Below are 21,640 nucleotides of genomic sequence, written 5' to 3'. Positions count from 1 at the left end.
CCAAACTCTACTAATATATTATATAATTATCTCTTTTGACCGAATCATATGCTTTTTTGAAATCAATGAATTGCTGATGGACATTTTGATTATATTCCCACTTTTTTTCAAGTGTCTATCTAATGTGAAAAATTTGATCTGTAGTTGATCAGTTACATTTAAATCCACATTGATAATCACTTATAATTTCATTAGCATGTGGGGTTAGTCTTGTTAAAAGAATGTTAAATTGTCCACACAGAAGATATTTGGCATGGGAAAATTACGCATAAAAGGATTAATTTACAAATTCACCCCCAAATGGCAGCACTACAATTGTGCAACTTGCTTCCTTCTTTTATTCAGAGCACAGGGGAAGCAATACTATTCATAGTACTTGCAAAGGGTCAACTAGCAATATGGGTAATTTCTGTTCAGAATATGAGCCCAAAACAGATGGGAACATGGACATCAGTGGGGGACGTGTCATACCAGTTGGTCCACTGCCCTGGAAATTGTTATCTACTTTTTTATATATATTTTATAATCATTTATAAATGAAGTACTTTATGTGCACTATTGTTTAAGAATATTCTGCAGATAGCAAATTCTGACTAATGCAAAGGAAAAGGGATACTAGCCACAGGGTGGAAAGTTCATCTTTATTCTTGAATCTGTCACATAGATAAACTATTCAGTGTGGTTGTTGTAGGTCATAGCATAAATTTGTCTCTTCATAATTTGTGCTTCATGCTTACAACTTTTTGACAGTGCATGTTACATGACAATCATAAATAAATGCAGGTTAAGCTTGATACATTTCTCAAAAGACACCAGTGTCTTCCAAAACAGTTGTTGCTTCTGAACCATACACCTAAATTTGTACCACAAAGCAGGAACTCATAATTGAATAAGTAAATGGTGTTTGTGAAAAGATTCCCAAAGTTGATCCCATTTCTTATCATGGGAAATCAGTGGACATTAACTGTGTTACAAAAGACACTTTTAATTATGAACACTTAAGTTGTGAACAAATCTTATCTGACACTGAAAGCTATGAACTATAAACACTCCCATGAAACCCTGCCCACGTTATGATTTTAAGCAACACAATGGAGCACGGTAAAGATGTTTTCTACACATGGAATGATGTGAGCATTGTGTATTATTTCGACCACCTACATAAAGAGGAATTCAAGATATGGTAACGCCATTTAGGTACAATGTATTTTTCTCTTCTACCCATTTGCATAAACAATTTTAACCCTCCATCATCTGCACCCTCATAGTAGTACAAATGTCCCGAATGTGGCACTCAGTGCCACCCTAGCAATACTAACGTTATTTACATGGATTATTATTGCAAATCGATGTTGAATTACACTAGCACTTACTGGAAATCGGGCAAAATATATACCAATGCAAACACGTCGATTTTTCACATTTTTATTAGCTATTAAAGGAAATAAACTAAAAATGAGTGAAAGTGTCTCATAGAATTACAAGCTGTTGAAGCAAGTACACAAAAATATTATTCTAAAAATAATTAGAACTTTGCCATATAATGAAGGAACTAAAAATTTTTAACGTATTTTTCAAAAAATTTCAACGCATTTTTAAAAAAATTTTCAATGTATTTTTCAAAATGAATTAAAACTGTACAACTTATATGGGCATAGAAAGGAGCAATTTGTTCCAAATTTCTCACTCAAGATCTTACTAACTCCCAGAAAAAGCAATCAAATGTATGAAACACAACTCGAAGAAACTTGCAAAATATTTTTAAAATGCTCAAATCTACTTTTATGAGATATATGTAAAAAAAAAAAAGGTTAACTCAAATAAAAGGAACCGAATGTTGTCACTTTTCAATATCTTTATCTTGACAACTTTGACATTTTGTATGTTTACTGCAATGGTTTCTGCATATAAATAATTTGCATTCCGAACAACGTACTGTAGTTTTATTCTTACGTATTTTTTTTTTGTAAGTTAGAATCCATTATTGAAGTCCGATTGTATTTTACGTAAAGTTTATTAGTCCTTTATTTTTGCTTGCACCTTTCCAAGTCATCGTTATTATGCGATCACGGAAGTGTTCGAGTTTTGCAGCCGTGAGCTGACAGCTCGACAATTTTCCTTTTCCCCGCCCCCTTGCTACGACCTTATTCCAAAGTCCCTGGCATTCTTTCGACTCTCACAGCTCTTACTAAACTTTGTTCGTAGTAATTTAAAGTTTTATCAACATTAATACGTCACGCAGCACCTCAGCGAATCCTAGCACTCTATTTCCTTCTTACTTCCCTCCTCCCGTCATATTTTTAGCATCCAAGCAGGAGAATTTTTTTTTTTGCTCGATGCGACGATATTTTCGCCCGCTATTCCAACGGAACCCAAAGTCGCCTGAACCTTGCTGCCAGCCAACAAGTTTCCTCACTGTCGCTGTCAGCTCAGTTGATTCAAGCGACCATGAAAATGCAACTTTGCAAGAATTTTGAATACTTGTTGTCAACAAATTCCTTTCGCCACGCTGAAGCCTTCTCGAGTACTTTTCAGCACGGTTAGAACTTAGCCTGGAGACGACAATGAAAACTTTAGACTATGCATATTTTTTCGATCCAGTGGCATTCCCTCATTAAATTTTCAAGGGGCCAGTTTAGTTAAGGATATAGCAATCAGAAATTGTTTTTCACGATAGAATTTCATATCAACAATGTTAGGGATATTTCTGTTTCACATAGATCAAATTTTGCCATAACCGTCACATTTATGCACTTAAGATTAATTACGACCAATAATTTTAACAAAGGAACAACAAGACAAGAGTTTTCTTTGAGTTGTTTTTGCAAATTTTCCCGTTTACAATAAATATATTTATTTTAAGATATTTTTTTGGGAAACCGACTCGCATTCGGATTGAATCAGGATAAAGCCAAACGAAATTTACATAGATATCAGGGAATTTTTTTTAAAAGGGCAATTTTAGCATTTTATGCACATAGATTAATCAGAATTTACAGCAACATGCCCCAGGCTAACCTCAGTGATTAGCACAGGCATGTGCAGCACAAATCGGCATGGCACTTGTAGCCTGCCCAAATGATTTTAATGTGAAGCACCACAAATGTTATAATTTGAAAATTTATTATTAGGAAATTTAGTTCACTTACCCAATTGGCACCTTATTCGACGAATAACCGACAATATTGGCAGCCGATGTAGATGTCTACCAACCACAGGAGTTCTTCGCCGTGCCGGAAGAGCTCCCGTTGGGCCCAGTCATACCAGATATCCGGGGGGCGAGTGCGACACCCACCATATCACCAGTATCCTGGACATGGGCCCAACAGCTATCCACAAGACGTGTTAGGGATGCTAGGGAGACTACCGACATCCAATAGCATCGACGGAGGATGAAGCTGACTAGCAACCCCATTCGTATTTGCCTGGACCTGCTAATTCTTGCTAATTCTATATATTTGGCCAGATTTTCTTCCAGCGTTTCCATGTAAAGTTCACCCTCCGACTCTATACCTCCCATGGCTGATCATTAACTAACTATATTGGCTTCAGAGTTACAGTATCTTTCCCATCTTTTGAATTATATTGCTGATGTGTCATATTCCCTAACACCGATCAAGTTACTTATCTGATCCCATACTCTGTTCATTTTCATTACATCAGCATAATTTTAGCTTTACTAAGATATATATTCTAACTTCAAGCTGTACTGATGCAGGAAATTTTAATTTTTTATTACAGAAGCATGGCTACTAGCAGAATAAACTTCCTTTTTTGGGTTTCAATCCTAGTCCTATCCTTGATTAGCGCGTGCGATGGAAGGTCATTCACAACAATACTAGCACCAAGATTAATGATTATCTTGCTGAGATTTTTCAGTATTTTCCATGTAGATTTACAGTACGAGACGTAAGACCTAATTGTCGAAATTTATATCAGAACGTTACTAATACTCACAACAGAGAGAAGAGGCAGATTTATCTCAATTTAATAAATTTGGTTAGTGCAGGATTTTCTGTTTTGAATACCATGTCAATTAATCATTTATCGCAATCAGTTAAAACTTTAGCAGCCAATCAACATCATATAATTCAGGAAGTACAAAATATGAAACAAAGTCAACATTGTCAATGGAATTTTGGTAGTTTTAAAGCAATCAGTTTTGCATTTAAAGGAAGAATTATTTTGTTATGATTATAACAAACATATAGTTGCATTATTGCACGCCTCTGAGATGATAGAGCATTTAGATTTTATAATTATGGAAATAGCTTCAGGAAAATTATCTTATCATATTTTAACTCCTAATTGGCTCCATACATTTATTCAGCATCATCCTGACTTCAAAGATTCGCTTTACAAGACAGACATAGGATTATTTTATTCTTTGACCAAAGTATATTTGATTAATTATGAACCCAGTAATAGATCATTTCATTTACTTCTTGAACACCTTTAGTACAGATGAATGACATTGCTCCTATTTTTAGAGCAGTAAATTTAGGTATTTTACGTAATAATTATTGGTCCCGCATTATAATTCCAGAGCTAACATACAGTATGTGTAATAAGGGTAGTCCACGATTAGTGCAAACTGTTGAGAGCGCATGCGAGCTTAAAAACTTTTTTTATTTCTGCTCGCATAGTGAAGTTACCATCAATAAAGATGTACATTGTTTAGAAGACTTACTTTTACATAATAGATCAGCATCTTGTAATTTTGAATTTGTCAATTTTAATTTTTATTATTTGGAATTTATTGTTAACTGCAACATTTGTTTATTATTTTTATAAGCACCATCAACTTGCAAGACAGTTAGATTCAGAGCAACACAGCAATAACTTATAATTTTTATATTTATTCAAGGCAACACGTCAATCATGGTAATTAATATTTTTATTTAATTACGATTATGTATTTTATTTAAATTTTCCTTATTTATTTTCAAAGAATTGTGGTGGGTATGTAATCAATTTATTTTAATCAAATTTTATATATAATAGTATTTTTATTTTTGATGAGGCAATTTAATTTAATTTAATTTTGAGAAAAGGCAATGGAATGAATTTGGTTTTCTGGGCATAATTTGAATCAATCAAACCTATTTCCAATAGTTTCCTTTCATTATGTTAATCTTTCCTCACGAATTACCCAACCTGTCTATACAAAACAACTTGGACGAGTAGTGCCTACACCAATCATGGGTATTTTCTTACGAAGGACTTCTGCAAGCAGCAGTCAACTTGTTCACGATATCTACTTCAACGGTCCAATTCGGGCTCAATATTATAGAAACATTGATGAACTGTTGGCCATTTGCATGAAGTACTTTTGTTTACATCCGAGCTGAAGTCACACCCCGGAATCACTGTGGCGATATACCATGGACAGAAGACGAATGGCAACCGCTTGCGGTTAAGCAGGAATGAGCAATAGTACATGAAATGCATATGTATGCAATTTATTACGTCGAAAGTTATATTCAGCATTTTCATGACATAATGATATGAACTTTTGTAAATACGAGTCATGTAATAATGTACAAAATATTTTATTTTTTATTTTTATGCATCATGTTGAAATACGTATTTATTATTATGGATTGTGTTAATAAGGTTTTGGGTAATAGAATATTTTTGGGGGGTCAGGGAAACAAAGAGAAAGCTATATGTCGTTATTTAATTCATTTTTATCCTCTTGTTTTTATATTTTTTGTTTGTCCTTTTTTAAGAAAATATATCATGGGTCATGTCAAGCTTTGTGATTTGAATTTTAAATTTTCAAAATGGAAAATTTTTTCCACGGCGGTAGAACGTATCAATCCATAAGATTATATTTTATTTAAAGCCTCTCTGGATGCTTCATGTTGACCAGGGCATTCACTTGTTTATCTCAGTTGCCTCAACCTCTGTGGTATGTAAATAATGCACAGTGTTGTGCTTTGCAAACTTCTTGATGTATTCAGGATATAGGAAGTTGCATCAGCCTATGGAGTCAGCTGTTTGCAATAGAGGTAGTAAAAATCACGATTCGGCATGGAGGAAGGTCTCCATGGCCTGGGTGATATAGAGGTGAGGCAGACTGAGAAGGGACTGACTTTTGATTTGGATTGAGGAGAGAGAGAAGCTTAGAAAAAGGAGTTGAGGGTAAGTGAGGAGAGTCCTGGTCAACCTGCAAGGAAGCCTACAGAGGACTTCGTTTATTTTATTCTTCAAAATTATCATCATTCTTCAGATAGACAGGTGATTATCCTAACCCAGTCATGATTCAGGTTCAAAGGGTCATACAACCCAATGAGTGACCATTGTCTTTTCTAGTTGTTAATTTTAGTTGCTAGGGGTTTAGTTTTAGTTGTGCCTTTCGCACTGCCAAGCGTTTAACTTGTCATGTTAATGACAAGTGCTCTCATCATCGAGGATTAAGGATGAATAAGTTACATCACCCATTGATTAATTGTGGAAGTGACTGGTTCTGATCCCCATCATTCTGTAGAATGATACAGTATTTCTGCCAAATTCGTGGCTGGCGTGCTATGATTTAAGGTCGGAAATGTTCCTGCACGTAGTACTGAGTGCCGCCAAAGGAGGACTGGTCACTTCAGAGGCATGTAAGCAACTGAAAGAATGCCAGAAAAAGGGTGCAAACGCCTCTGTGTTTTCATGGAAATAGTGTAGTTAGGTTACCTAGTGCTTTCCAGAACATTATTGCACTGGTAAGGAAAATAAATAAATAAAAATCTTCAAAAAGGCGGCACTCAGTGCCACCGTGCAGGTTACGGAGGATTAATGGCTCTAAAGCCATTAAAGCTGAAGTGTTCTAGTTGGTAGGGCATCTGACTACCATGTGGGAGACCCAGATTTGATTCCCTGGGTGGGTGATCTAAGGGTGGAATTTCTCTGACCTTGTCCACACATAAAGCAGCTCTGGGGCTCACCCAGCCTCAGATTAATGGGTACCTGGGAGCAACCAGGGGGGGGGGAAGAGGTAAAAGGTAGCCAGAGCATGGTGCTGATCACATCTAAAATGGCTGAGATCAAGAATGTGTGGGGCACTACTAACACATCCCCTAAATGCGCCTTCATGGCATGGTGCTATAATCATGGGGAACTTTACCTTCTACCTTTACCAATCTTAATGTCATTATGCACATACAGAAAGAGCACATTTTATGGATGTGATGTGCATCAAATCCCTGGGACCTCTGGTGAAAGAAAATGCTCACAGACAAGTTGAAGAAAATACACACAAAAAATGTCATCAATTGTGGAAAGTTATTGTGCTCTGTGTGATGCATGATTTGTCTTTGGGAAGAAAGGTTACAAACTCTGGTAACTTCTACAACTTGATTCAGCTTAGAGTAGATTCTGGAAATAGTTTGCTCAATCAATATTATGACTCTTCACCTCAAAATGCCAAGCATGTGTCAATTCAAATTCAAAATAAATGTATTTGTATTGGTAGATCTGTAGTGTTACACAATTACCTCAAGTTATTACCTCACATTATAATAACATTCTAGCAGAAAAAAACTGAAGATATCACAGGCACTGAACAGTTAGCCATGGGATTCGCTTCTGTGATGCCACTTTGGATCAAATGGGGGAAGAATTTGTAGATATTATGCCATTGGTGGAGTGTAATGCTGACCATATTTCTAAATAAATCAAAGTTGCTGGTGGAAAATGGGCCAGTGCAATGTAAAATTGTTGAAAAGGGCTATAACGGATGTTCCACAATTGCAGGATGCAATAATGGAGTGCAGCACATCATTAGGGAGAAATGGCTGCAAGCTTCATTCTATCACTGTGCTTCTCATAAGTAAATCTTGTCATCAACAAGGTAAGTTCTGTTTCACAGGTAGGTCTTTCCATGTGAAAGCAACCAATGAAGAGTCACTTTTCAACCTCTAGTATTATGATTCATTTGAAATTTAGCATCTGAAAGGGCCACCTTTGCAGTATGCCAAATGTCAAATTAATCAAAAAATGTAAGGTTGAGGACCTTATTAATTTGACATTGAATGACCCAGATACAAAACACTACACACAAGGTAAAACAAATTATTAAGTTATTTCGTGATAGCCTTACAAGAATACAACTAATTCCTAGTTTGCCTCTACTTTGAGAAATATTTGACATCTAAATCCAACACCATAAGAGTTTTTTCTGTGAATTTTCTAAAAAAAATGCACTCATTAGAACAATTGTTGAAATAATCCATCATTTCTCAAACAGGCACCAGAGGATACCAACTATTGTCTGCTGTTTTAATTTTTTTAATTTGAATTAAAAAAAATTGGGTGCATCAGCACTGAGGCTATTTTGCACCCGTCACACTAAACGGGGTCCAGCCTCTTATCATAACAAAAATAAAAGCATGTCTGAAAACTAAAATTTCCTTACTTTGGTTAAAAGCTGAGGCTAAAAAGGGCACTCGGCAGAAATAAGGACATAACACAGGACGACACAGAATTATACTGGCCATGGGACCAGTTGCCAGAGCCTCGTTAGTCTGCAGTCCAGGGTGTACTATGTGGAAGTGAGGTTGACTATTGGGTGCACTACATGGAAGGAGCACCCCTTACACCCCTATTGACTGCTGTGTGTACAGTATGTTTTGTTTGTATCCTTCTTTATTGTCAGCCAGTAGTCCTCCTATCTTGTGCTAGTAACACAGACATTGTGGTCAATGCAGTTGGATTAATTGGAGGCACAAAAGCAAGTAAATGAACTCATAATCATGTTTGAAGGCCAGAAAAAATGCTAAAGACACTTGTAATATTTGAAAAATACAGCCATGCTGCCACTGAGCTGAATATCCACTTATTATCTCCTAGATGTCTTCATGACATGTCCACCATGCGAACTCTCCTTCCAATAATACAGAAGATTATTTTAGGAAGGCAATTTTTATTCCTTACATGGATTCTCTTTTGGTGTGCCTCAAAACAAGAATTTAAAATGACAATACTCCTGGTTTCCCATTGTTTCATCTACACCCACTTGCTATGAAACATGTCTGTGACTGAATTCACTTAAGACATGCAGAAAATCAATGAAGGATACAAAATTGAAAATTTCATTTCTGATATGGAGTGGAAGAAATCTAACAATGACACTGGATGTGATTGGAAGAGAATCAAGACATATGCAACTTTTGTATAAATAGTAGTGTGGCCCATTATTGAATGCACTGTAATTTTGTTCCCATTTATAAATAAAATCTAGTGAACGAGCTGCAAACTACAAAACTCAGAACTTGATTTCATATACAGTTACAACTTCCATTATGAGAAACATGTTTTGAACAAAATCCAGTGTTACATAAATGCATTCCACATATGCCAGTATGTGTGAGCATACTCAGATGGTGATAGTGGACAATGTAAACTGTGAGAGTTATGCCACCAATTGAAATTTGAAGAAACATATGTGAAATTTTCCTTGAAAACCAAACTTCCAAACTGCCTTTCCTGCTGGGCGAGTACAGTAAAAGTAAAGAACTTACTAATTGTATATGTATTTTTAAACAATTATTTCATGATAAAACTTTCTTTGATCTCTCAAACTTTATATTCTGTTTAAAATTCTGTTTCTTTGACAAATAAATTACATTATGCTCCAAATATTTGAGCATGATCAGAGAGAAGCAAGTAAGATTTATTTTTCAAAAATGTGTTTACCACTACATCAACAAGTTTTAAGAGCTGCAGTGGTCTAGTCAGTAGGACATCTGACTGCCACATGGGAGATTCAGATTTGAATCCCGAGATGGGTGATCTCAGGTGGGAATTTTTTTCCACATTTTTTCTGCATCCAGCAGTTCTCGGGTTTACCCAGGCTCTAATAAAATGGGTACCTGGGGAAACCTTGGGAGGTAAAGGGTGCCAGAGCATAGTGCTGATCACATAACCTCCACAATGTCTTAAGATAGTGACCTTCATACACCACTATGTGATTTACTGGCATGGTGCAATGAGCATGGGATAAATTCCCATCTCCTGGGTAAAACTCGATATTCTAAGTCCCCTCTGGAAAGGGTTAACACAGAAGTTTGACATGCTTCACTGATAATTTCACCTTAAGCTTCTAATCATTACTTACATGAGGAAAACTAGGTCCTTTATACAGACCAGACAGAGTGTCATCATCATTAGCTGGTGCAGGATCTTTGAAGAAAGAGATATCCTCAATTGTAAACTTCCGCCACTGTGCATTTGGTTGAAACAACATTATCCGGATATGAGTAAGCTTAGTCCAGTCTGCTTCAGGATTTGTATTCTAAAAGGAACAGATAAGTCATCATCTAGATAAGCTTCGAGAAGTTGTAAACATATTTGTCAAGTAAACAAGAACTGATTGAACAATTGATTTGCTTTATTTTACTTCACTTTATGTGCCACTTTTGGATAATTTGTGAAGATGCAAACAAGAATTAAATAAAGTTTTATATATGACATTTGCAGCATGTCAGCATATTATGTCTGCATTAATTAATAGGTTCAAGTTTTCCAGATGTATTAGATAGAACAAAATTAGCAGGTATACAGGGTGGCTCCAAAATATTAACATGAGATTTAACTGTAATTGCAAAACAAAATTTCTAAAAATTCAAGAATAAAAAAAATGTGAATGCAGAAATTCCCCTATTTTGGCATTATTTCATGGATAAAGACTCTCCTGCATTCCAATCCATTCAAAGATTCTAATGCAACATTTTTATATGGCAGACAAGCGAGTAAAATAAACAAAATCAATCAACAAGCAACATTGTTATGTTTCCTAAAGTATTTGCTTTAATATGTAGAAATTGCAATATACACTGGTCAAAAAAATTAGAGGAGCAAGCAAGAAATCCCAAAACCAAAGTTGGTAAGTCAAAAGTAGCAAGACAACAGAAATGGACAGATACGCAACAGATCCATACCTCAAATAAGGCGTGTGGTCGCCATGAACTGCTATGACAGCTGCACATCTGCTTTGCATGGAACCAATAAGGTTATCAACGACAGCCTGCGGGATATTCACCCATTCCTACAGAAGGGCCATTTCCAACTGTCGCAGAGTTGTAGGCGGCGCTGGCCGAGCAGCAATGCGTCTTCCGAGTGTGTCCCACACATGTTCAATGGGATTCAAGTCTGGGGAGGATGCTGGCCATACCATTCGTTCGATACCCTCATCCCGTAGCATGGCGTCAACCAGATGTGCTCGGTGAGGTCGGGCATTATCGTCCACAAAAATGAAATGATCACCGATATCTGCAGCCATTGGGACAACATGAGGCCTGAGGATCTCATCCCAGTACCGTAAGGCTGTCAAAGTACCGTTCCGGATAATGTGCAGGGGGGTACGTCGACCAACACTGATCCCTGCCCATACCATTAAGCCACCGCCACCATACTGAGACACTTCGTGCACATGTGCGGGATAATTGCGAGTCCCACGTTCCCTCCAGATGAGAATGCGTTGATTATCTGACTGGAGACTGAAACGCGACTCATCCGAGAAGAGAACTGAAATCCACTCTCCATGTCCCCACTCACGATGTTCCACAGCCCACTGTCTGCGGGCCCTATGGTGTTGGGCATTCAGAGGGACACACACCATTGGTCTTTTTGCATAAAGACCCATTTCCCACAGGCGATTTCGTACAGTTTGGCCCGAGACTCTTCGTCCTGTTGCCAAAACAAGGCCGCGTTGCAAGTCAGTTGCAGTTTGCTGCCTATTCCTGCGAGCCAACAATGCTAAGTACCGGTCTTCCCTAACTGTTGTTGACCGTGGGCGACCTTGCCCAGGCCTCCTTCGTACTGTACCTGTCTGTTGAAATCGTGTCCACAACCTGGAAATGACACTGCATGACACACCAAGGGCTGCAGCCACCTCACATTGTGTTTGCCCTGATTCCGTCCTCCCAATGGCTCTCCATGTGCTAGATTCCCCTAAATTGTGTTGTTCTGCCATCGTTCCTATTCAACACTACTCAACTGAATCCCACCTGCACTTACGATCTGCCAGCACCAAACAACCGGTGTTCCCAAGTGACCTCGTGATTGCTCCTCATATCACAAATTCTGCCACATGCCTTATGGTGTCACTAGAGAGTTCTTCATGCTGATGATTCATCACAGATGAATTGTACTGGTTGAGGACACACTCACTTCATCAACATACATTGCTACTTTTGACTTTCCAACATTGGTTTTGGGATTTCTTGCTTGCTCCCCTAATTGTTTTGACCAGTGTATATATATATATATATATATATTTTTTGTGTGTGTGTTCGGGGGAGGGGGGGTGACAGTAAACACTTACCAAGCACCACAAAAGATATTTCGTGGCTTTACAGCATGTTCACCATAGAGTAGAAGCACAGAATACTGAAGATGGTGTCGGTACATTGTAGTAGAAAGAAGTGATAGATCACAGTTTTTACTGCATGATTGGTGGTGGGCGAGTTCATTGGAGGTTGAAGTTCGGGAAAGAAGGGGAAAATGACTGTTTGGTGGGTAAATTTCTCGTATCGGACAAACAGCTGAAATTTCATACTTCTTTTCATTTCAATATTCGTACTTACGTATTCTGCATTGACAAACATTGCTGAAGGTGACATTTCGCTAATTTCACCGAAAATAGCTATATTTGCGACATATCGAGTAAGTTTTCTTGGTTGCTTCTTCCCTTCCGTAACACGGGAAATGGCCGTCACAGTTTCACCACCGTAGTCCATATGCAATGTTTCAACCCCATCACGCGTAGAAAGTGCAAGATAAGTGAAATTGAGTGATCCGCGATTGGCACAATTGCTCATTATTTACCGGTGAGGAGGAATGTCGGAAATGTGTTCGGGAATGTAGTTTTGATCCATTTTAATGCGAATGCATGTGGTTTTCTACGAAAATCTATTTCCGACGAGCTATTGCTGCTGCCGCTATTTGCTTTCTGCACGAGAGCACAATACACGCTATTGCTGCTGCTGCTAGAAGCCGATGTTGTCCGAATGTCGGAAACATGTTCGGGAATGAAGTTTTGATCCATTTTAATGCGAATGCATGTGGTTTTCTATGAAAATCTATTTCCAACGAGCTATTGCTGCTGCCGCTATTTGCTTTCTGCACGAGAGCACAATACACGCTATTGCTGCTGCTGCTAGAAGCCGATGTTGTCCGAATGTCGGAAACGTGTTCGGGAATGAAGTTTTGATCCAGTTTAATGCGAATGCATGTGGTTTTCTACGAAAATCTATTTCCGACAAGCTATTGCTGCTGCCGCTATTTGCTTTCTGCACGAGAGCACAATACACGCTATTGCTGCTGCTAGAAGCCGATGTTGTCCGAATGTGGGAAACGTGTTCGGGAATGAAGTTTTGATCCATTTTAATGGGAATGCATGTGGTTTTCTACGAAAATCTATTTCCGACGAGCTATTGCTGCTGCCGCCATTTGCCTTCTGCACAAGAGCACAATACACGCTATTGCTGCTGCTAGAAGCTGACGTTGTCCGTATATGCTAAATTGGACGAAAGGAGTGCTAATGGAACCTAAACTAACAGGCCTAACCTAACCTAGTAGGCATACCTCGTCCCCGTGATGGTCCGTGGGGCTATCGTGAATTTTTAGGATAACGTCAATGGTTTTTGGGGCTACCCGTGGATGGTTTGTGGGAAATAAGGAACAACAGTAAGTACTCGTTAATGTAAGAAATATACATTATTTTCGTTACAAATTCATTATTTCACCTAAAGAAATGTTCCGCAATGCAGAATGCTACGTTAACTACATTAACGAGTACTTACTGTTGTTCCTTATTTCCCACAAACCATGCACGGGTAGCCCCAAAAACCATTGACGTTAGCCCAAAAACTCACGATAGCCCCAAGGACCATCACGGGGACGAGGTATGCCTACTAGGTTAGGTTAGGCCTGTTAGGTTCGGTTCCATTAGCACTCCTTTCGTTCAATTTAGCATCAGCGCATCCTGCACACGTCATTTTCAAAACGTTGATCACGTTCAACCGATCATACGTATTTAAACGTGTGACCAGTTACATAAACGTATGTTTGGAAACACTGGCCCGGATTACGTCATCACGCACAGGCTACATCCACCTGGAAGTAAATGGATGCAAGAGCTCTCGTGCAACGGTCACACATTTATATCGAAAAAAAGATGATTAACTGGCAAAATTGAATGAACGATGTGAGAAAACACTTCCCCGAACTTCCACAACTATAAAGAAACTGCATTCGGTAAGTAATTTCTCCTGTAAATTTGACAAAATCCGTTTGTCCGATACGAGAAATTTACCGTTTGGTGGCTGCTAGGTTGAGTCCGGGGGTATAGTAGTATGCATGCCTGATATGTAAGCCCTTTCCCATCACCTGCAAGAGGAGATGTCAGTGCATGGGTGTAGTAAGTGGATTGTAGCCACACGGAAACAGTTGTTCAAGGTGGTGTTGTGGCTGTTGGTGTGGGTGGCGACAGTGACGTCGGAGTTGTGGGTTGAGGATCAGTGGTTATTGATTCTGAGGTTCAGGGGAATAGAGGTTTCTACAAGGTAGAAGTTACCACAGATTTGGCAGATGAGGGTGAATGTGAGGTTGGAGGAGTGGCAGGTGCCCTTCGGGTGAAGGGTGAACACACCAGCAGCGGTATGAATCTGGAGGGTGGGGAAGGTGATGAATATGAGGCAACTCTTGCACCTGGGTTTGTTGCACCTAAGGGCTGGGGGTGTGGGGGTGAGGGGAGATTGGTGTAATTCAGATCAAGATGTTCTTGAGGGATGACGCAAGACGACCCTGGGTTTGTCGCAAAAGATATCTCTGGTGTCAGGATCACTCTTGAGGATGGGAAGGAGGGAATGGAGGGTGTGTTTGATTTTCATGAAGTGAGGGTGATAATGAAGGTGGAATAATTTTGGATTTTTTGATGCGGGTGTGGGAGGTGGCTGTGCTGATTAAGGCTTGGTACAGGCGTAGGTTGTAGTTTAGGCAGGGTGAGGGGGATGAGTTGAAGTGTTTGCATCGGAGGGGTAGGGAGAACAGAATGGCGTTTTTGGTGTGGTAGGGGTAAGAATTTTAAAGAATAACAAAGCACCTGGCATTGATTTAATACCAGCTGAGTTAATTAAATATGGTGGAAATTCATTAATATGTCAAATTCATAAATTAATTTGTTTAATATGGAATAAAGAAGAAATTCCTCAACAGTGGAAAGAATCCATAATTGTTCCTGTGTTTAAAAAAGGTGATAAAATGAACTGCAATAATTACCGTGGAATTTCTCTACTCTCAACAACATATAAAATATTATCTAACATTCTTTTAACAAGACTAACCCCATATGCTAATGAAATTATAGGTGATTATCAATGTGGATTTAAATGTAACAGATCAACTATAGATCAAATTTTTCTCATCAGACAGACACTTGAAAAAAAAGTGGGAATATAATCAAAATGTCCATCAGCTATTCATTGATTTCAAAAAAGCATATGATTCGGTCAAAAGAGATAAATTATATAATATATTAGTAGAGTTTGGAATACCTAAGAAGCTTGTTAGTATGATAAATATATGCACCAGTGAAACAGAAAGTAAAATTCGTATGAATTTACAATTCATGATTGGTTAAAACAAGGAGATGCATTATCTCCATTGCTCTTTAATTTTGCCTTAGAATATGCTGTTAGGAAGGTAAACGAAACTAAAGAAGGACTAAAATTAAATGGTGTGACTCAGTTGTTAGCATATGCAGATGATGTAGACTTACTGGGGGATGATGTGAATACAATTAAGAATAATGCTAAAATATTTTTCAAAACTGCTAAAGAGATAGGTTTGGAAGTTAACAAAGAGAAAAATAAATATATGCTTACAGGTCGAAACCAAGTGTTAGGTAATAATCAAAATCTAATTATTGATAACAACTCGTTTGAACCAGTTTCCAAATTCAAATACTTAGGAGTAATATTAACAAATGAAAATTATATTAAAGAGGTGAAAGAGGAACATAAATTGAGAGTATTTGAAAATAAGATCCTTAGGAAAATCTTTGGACCTAAAAGGGATGAGGAGACAGGTGAGTGGAGAAGGTTACATAATTTAGAACTACATAATTTGTATTCATGTCCAGATATTATTAGAATAATTAAATCAAGAAGACTTAGGTGGGCAGGCCATGTGGCACGAATGGGAGAGGAAACAGGAGTTTACAGGATTCTTGTTGGGAAACCTGATGGTAAGAGACCTGTAGGAAGGCCAAGACGAAGATGGAGGGACAACGTTGAGATGGACCTAAGGGAAATCGGTAGGGATGGAAAAGAGTATATAGAACTTGCTCAAGATAGGGAAAGATGGAAGGCCTGTGTTGCTACAGCCATGAACCTTCGGGTTTAAGAAGGCTAGGGAGTTAGTTAGTTAGTTTAGTTAGGGGTAAGAGCTGGAGTAGTGGAGATATTGGAGGTGGTTGGTCAGTTTGATATATATGGATGCTACCAAGTGGTATTCCAAGATGTGGACATCCACATCTAGGAAGGTTACTTGGTCTTTGGAGTGGAACGAGGTGAATCTGAGGGTGGTGAAGTTGTTCAGCTGTTTCCGGAAGGAAGTGTGTCCAGCAAGGAAACTTTCATCCATGAATCTTAGGAGGCAGAGGAGTGGTTTTAGTGACTGGGTGTCTAGGAACCCTTGTTCCAACCTGCCCATGAACAGGTTGGCATAGGAGGTGGCCATTTTGGTGGCCATAGCTGTCCCATGTATTTGCAGAAAATGCTGGTCTCCAAAGTGGAAGTTATTACAGGTGAATACAAGGTTGGAATTCAAAAATTATTCTCAAAAGGTTCGAAACAACAGTGAAAACAATAGGACAAATTTCATAAACATACATTATAAACTGCCACCTACCGCAACATAAAACAACCTCTTGCTACAACACCAGGGGTCCCAGGTTCAAATCCTGGCCTGGGCATGGATATTTGTGAGTGTCCATTCATCAATTTCATCATATCATTACTCATCCCCATTTTCGCAAATTAGCCAAAAGTGGCACAAAAAGCAAAGTAAAATAAAACAAATCAAATCAAATTAAAAAAAAAACTTACAGGCAGAGTAGAGACTCGAACAGCCAATCAAAATATCAGATTGAGATTACAAGGATGACGCGATGATGCCCTAACCAACTACTCTAGCTCTCTCTTTCCTGAACATGCTCTTCTGGGTTTGCTAGATTCTGCTTGACACATTTCTTCCGGCCACTTCTTGAAACTTTACATTTCGAGAGGCTTCTTGATATAACACCACCCCCACTCTTTATCTAAATTATACTTTGTGGCCATGAATATTTTTATATCCTTTGTATAGTATGAATGTTGTGGGAATATAAGCATCTGCTTTAAAAACCTTCTACAAGGCAAAAGCTAAGTCGAGAAGACTGCCACGATTTAATTCCGGTTGATCGACAGTGCTACAAACTGTGAAGTGCCTGCACTTCTTGCAGTTTCATTGTCGACATGGTAGGACACGTAATTATGAAGAACACATGTGTTGTTTATATAACTGACTATCCAATTGCTATTGTGTTTATTTATGTCTTCTAGCTACAAGGTGTACAACTTTGCTTCTGCCGATTTTCCCCAAAAATATGACGCTGGAATGAAAAACATTGCTTACCCAGGCATTATTCAAAGTATTGTCCATCGCTGGCCACTACTTTCTCCCATCTTTCGGGCAGCGTACGAATGCCGCGTCTAAAAAATTGTTCATCTTTGGAGGCGATCCACGAATCGATCCACTTTTTGACTTCTTCATAAGATCGGAAGTGTTGGTCAGCCAGTTCATGAGCCATTGATCTAAACAGGTGATAATCAGAGGGAGCGATGTCTGGAGAATAAGGCGGGTGGGGTAGGACGTCCCATCTTAATGTTTCCAAGTACGTTTTCACCACTTTGGCAACGTGGGGTCGTGCGTTGTCATGCTGAATCATATCCATGGCTTTCAGACGTTTTGAAATGGCTTGCTGTGTCACTCCCAATGATCGTGCCAATTCTTCTTGAGTTTGACGCGAGTCTTCACTCAGCAATGTCTCCAATTCTGCATCTTCGAAAACTTTCTGTCTTTCACCACTATGCTGGTCTTCGACGTTAAAGTCACCGTTCTTGAAGCGTTGAAACCACTCATGACAGGTTCTCTCACTTATAGCATCCTCACCATACGTAGTGGAGAGCATTCGATGAGCCTCAGCCGCAGTTTTCTTCATATTGAAACAAAAAGTAGAACCTCCCGCAAATGGCGAGAATTTGGCTAGTACACTGACATTTTCCATCGCGAACAACTTCACGATGCACACACCACTCGACTAATGTTTGAATGGGGTTATCTTGACAGAGGTCCAAGCTAACTGCGTGACGTCTGTGATGTGCTTCTTTCGACCACTACTTCCTGTTGTTGCCACCTGTCGGAAAACGGCGGAAGCAAAGTTGTACACCTTGTAAATACATGTTGCATGTGTGTTCCTGATGAGAGCAATGTGTGCGCTTGAAACATTGGAAGCTAATGCTGATTTAACCTGTCTGGTAACCTCAGAACACTTCTTCAAATCACGTCGCCAGGAAAGCTACAATTCTAATTGTTTAATTATCTGTAATTACTCATCACTAGAAGCATATATTTTTGGTAAATAAAAAAGCAAAATTTCGGTACAAAAACAGAGTCGATTTCGGGTTCAAAAGTGGTAAATAAAATAAAATTTCGGTGTTATGGCGGTGAATAATCACATCAAAAGTGCTATATAAAATGACATTTTGGTTTTAAAATTGTGAATATAATCCTAAATTTGATTTAAAAACTGCACTTATAACACAAAATAAACTTATCCCTTCTAATAGCACATTTATGTAGTTACCAGAGTATTAAGTTTGTTCCTGTGTAAAGGGTTTCATTTTTAATTCTCAAATATTTACACCAAAATTAATCAATTTTCCGTTAATTGCATAACTCACAGGATACTTCAGACTTCAGAAAGTGTCACGTCGGTATATAAACGGTAAATTTCGTGTTTAAGAGTATATTTCGCATTTTGCAGTTCATTTCGCATTATTTCGTGACAAAACAGGGTAGAAAAATGCGCCTCACACCTTTCAGAAACATGAAAAATTAACATTACAGCATGTTATTTCATATTTCGTGTTTTCGTCAAAAACAAAATTTGCATGCCTCTACTCATCACAAAAAGTAAATACATCAGTTGCATACCTGTTATAACACATCACCAAGATTTCGATGAACTCCGTATGTGAGGTTTGCTGCACTGCCCCGCCTTGTTGTCAAATCATGCAGATTTGGACTTTGACATTTTCGAGGGTGGGTGGTTTTTTCATTCAAGGGTGCACTCAAGGGTGTACATTGTACAATAATCTTATTATGGCAAGGGGTGAGCTTGCTGCTTAGCTCCAGTGAGGGATTTTCTTTATTTAGACCTATGGTGGAGCCCCTTTAGTCTTACTCAAATGATTGCTTCCTTTCATATACTTCATACCTTCCAGTAGCGGCTTGTGGCTCGGAATTAGGTGAAGGGCTAGTAGGAAGAAAAAGGAATAAATGATAAAATTAGATCAATAGTTACACATATTTATTACAAAATGGGGTTTCTAATAAGTATGTATAACTATAGATCTAATTTTCCCAATTACCACATTTTCTTCCTACTAGCTTCCTACTTCACCTAATTTAGTCATGAGCTGCCACTGATACCTACATTAATTTTAGCTGAAGGCACTAGTGTATGTCGGATTTTTTCTTCGGAGGAGACTATAATTGTAAAGGTGGGCATTACAAAGCTGCATTCTGAGTTGCAGGGATACAGTATAAAATATTTCATAATTGCCAATTTTAAACTTCAATTTAAAAGTTGTTCAAAAACAAAAATGGTAATCGGGTGTGATTTTAAGTGAAGTTTGCACCACTGCACAAATCATTATCTGTAATTTTTGAGCATGAGTGTATTTTAAAGTGAAATGCACACAAGAGTATTTTATCTTATTATATAAAAGTATTAACAAGTGAATGTACATGTGAGTATGTGTATGTGTGTGTGTGAGAGAGAGTGTGTGTGTGCACATGGCACATGTGTATCCCCAAATATAGCAATGAATAAAGAAAAAGAGAAGCAAGGAAGGCAATAATGACAGCATAAAAATGAAATACATAAAAAAAGTAGTAGGCATGACATTCGTTAAGGTGTTTTGTCAAAAAATAGCTAAGCAGGCAAAAAAATATTATTTCCAATAATAGTAGATATTATTTGCTGCCAAATAAAATGAGCAGTATCGTTACATTATTTTTTGATCAAAGAAGTTCTGTAAGCAACAGTATGGTTAACTTACATTGGGAGCAATGCACTTCCTTGATGAATCCAAGCCTGAGACGTATTCTATGTGATTGTTGGAAAGTGAAGGAAAAAGGAGAAAATAAATCACCAGCTGCATTACTGGGGTTGCGGGGATGGCTGCTATGCCACTGGTTATGACCTAAGTTTCATATCTAATGACCAAGAAAGTTGCATATAAAACTTACCTCTGATACACCAACAGTGACATATTCACAGCTCCTATTTTCATAAAATGGTGATGGCATGATTACTTTCTTGGGAATACTTAATTTCCACTTTGATGGTTTCAAAACACTTATTTTATCATCCACATTAGAATGAACCTTAGGATCTACATGCACTAGTCGTGGCTTATATACTTTTACATAAACTTTTATCCAATGTGTGTAGTAATTTCTGAAGACCATTTCTGCAATAGACTGTAAGAATTCAACATATCAATAAAATTGCTATAAATTTTTAAAAATATTTTTAATTACAATACTATGTCAGTATGGAATAGTAACGAAGCACACTTAATACCTTTGCTAAACTTCATGCATTGATTGATTTGCTCTTTAAGTCCACTTTATGCACAGTAAGGCTAATCAGGACTGGACCTACAGTTTAAAGTGGGATCTGAACCACTTGTGCCTCCACAGGTTATCAAACCCGGGACCCCTTGATTACAAGGCAAGAATGCATCATGCATTGATAAGAATAAATTTTCCCAACAGGTGGTCTCTGACAGTGGCGGCTGGCAGCTAGTATGATGGATAGTGCCAACGTGATCAAGAAATTGAAAAAATCTTCGCTAGCATATGTCATAGAAATCTAATGAAAGAGGTAATTTAAATGGAACAAAGAACACCAATGCCTAGGCCAGGATTCGAACCCGTGATTCCTGGCATCATAGCATGCTATGCAGGGAGGTTGGCCAGAGTTTCCAGGAAATAAATGAGACTATTAAAATTTTGATGTCTGTCACCTTTACCATTTTTTTTATATATATATTAGAATTGATGTTTAAATCTGGCATGGAACGGCCAAGTTGTTTAACTTTTAATTTAATATCGTATAGTAACTTGGAAAACTGTGTATGTAATAATGCTCTAATCTGGTTCATCTTCACTCACTACCCTTCCTTTCACACACCATTGGACACTTTTACTTCACTAAAAAGAAAAACACTGAACAATTAGACACCGAGTCATACATGGTATTCTTACCTTGCTTTGTTTATAATTTGCAACCCCAGCACGGAAGATGGTACATCAA

General features: G+C 38.1%; 1 protein-coding gene across 2 annotated transcripts in view; it reads right to left on the bottom strand.

Annotated features, from left to right (window-relative positions):
• Positions 1 to 21,640, bottom strand: part of LOC145984133 (uncharacterized) — a 126,473-nt gene that overhangs the window by 75,425 nt on the left and 29,408 nt on the right. For both annotated transcript variants that reach the window (XM_083117573.1, XM_083117574.1), the window contains exons 3-4: positions 20,569 to 20,802; positions 10,106 to 10,282 (exon numbers count right to left, since the gene is read on the bottom strand). In XM_083117573.1, the coding sequence (XP_082973699.1) occupies positions 10,106 to 10,282; positions 20,569 to 20,802 (411 nt within the window). The remainder of the gene's footprint in view (positions 1 to 10,105; positions 10,283 to 20,568; positions 20,803 to 21,640) is intronic.

Source organism: Lepisma saccharinum, chromosome 2 (assembly GCF_977018435.1).
Source record: "Lepisma saccharinum chromosome 2, izLepSacc3.1, whole genome shotgun sequence".
In the NCBI taxonomy this organism is placed as follows: domain Eukaryota; kingdom Metazoa; phylum Arthropoda; class Insecta; order Zygentoma; family Lepismatidae; genus Lepisma; species Lepisma saccharinum.
This window is presented reverse-complemented; position numbering and strand designations above follow the sequence as displayed.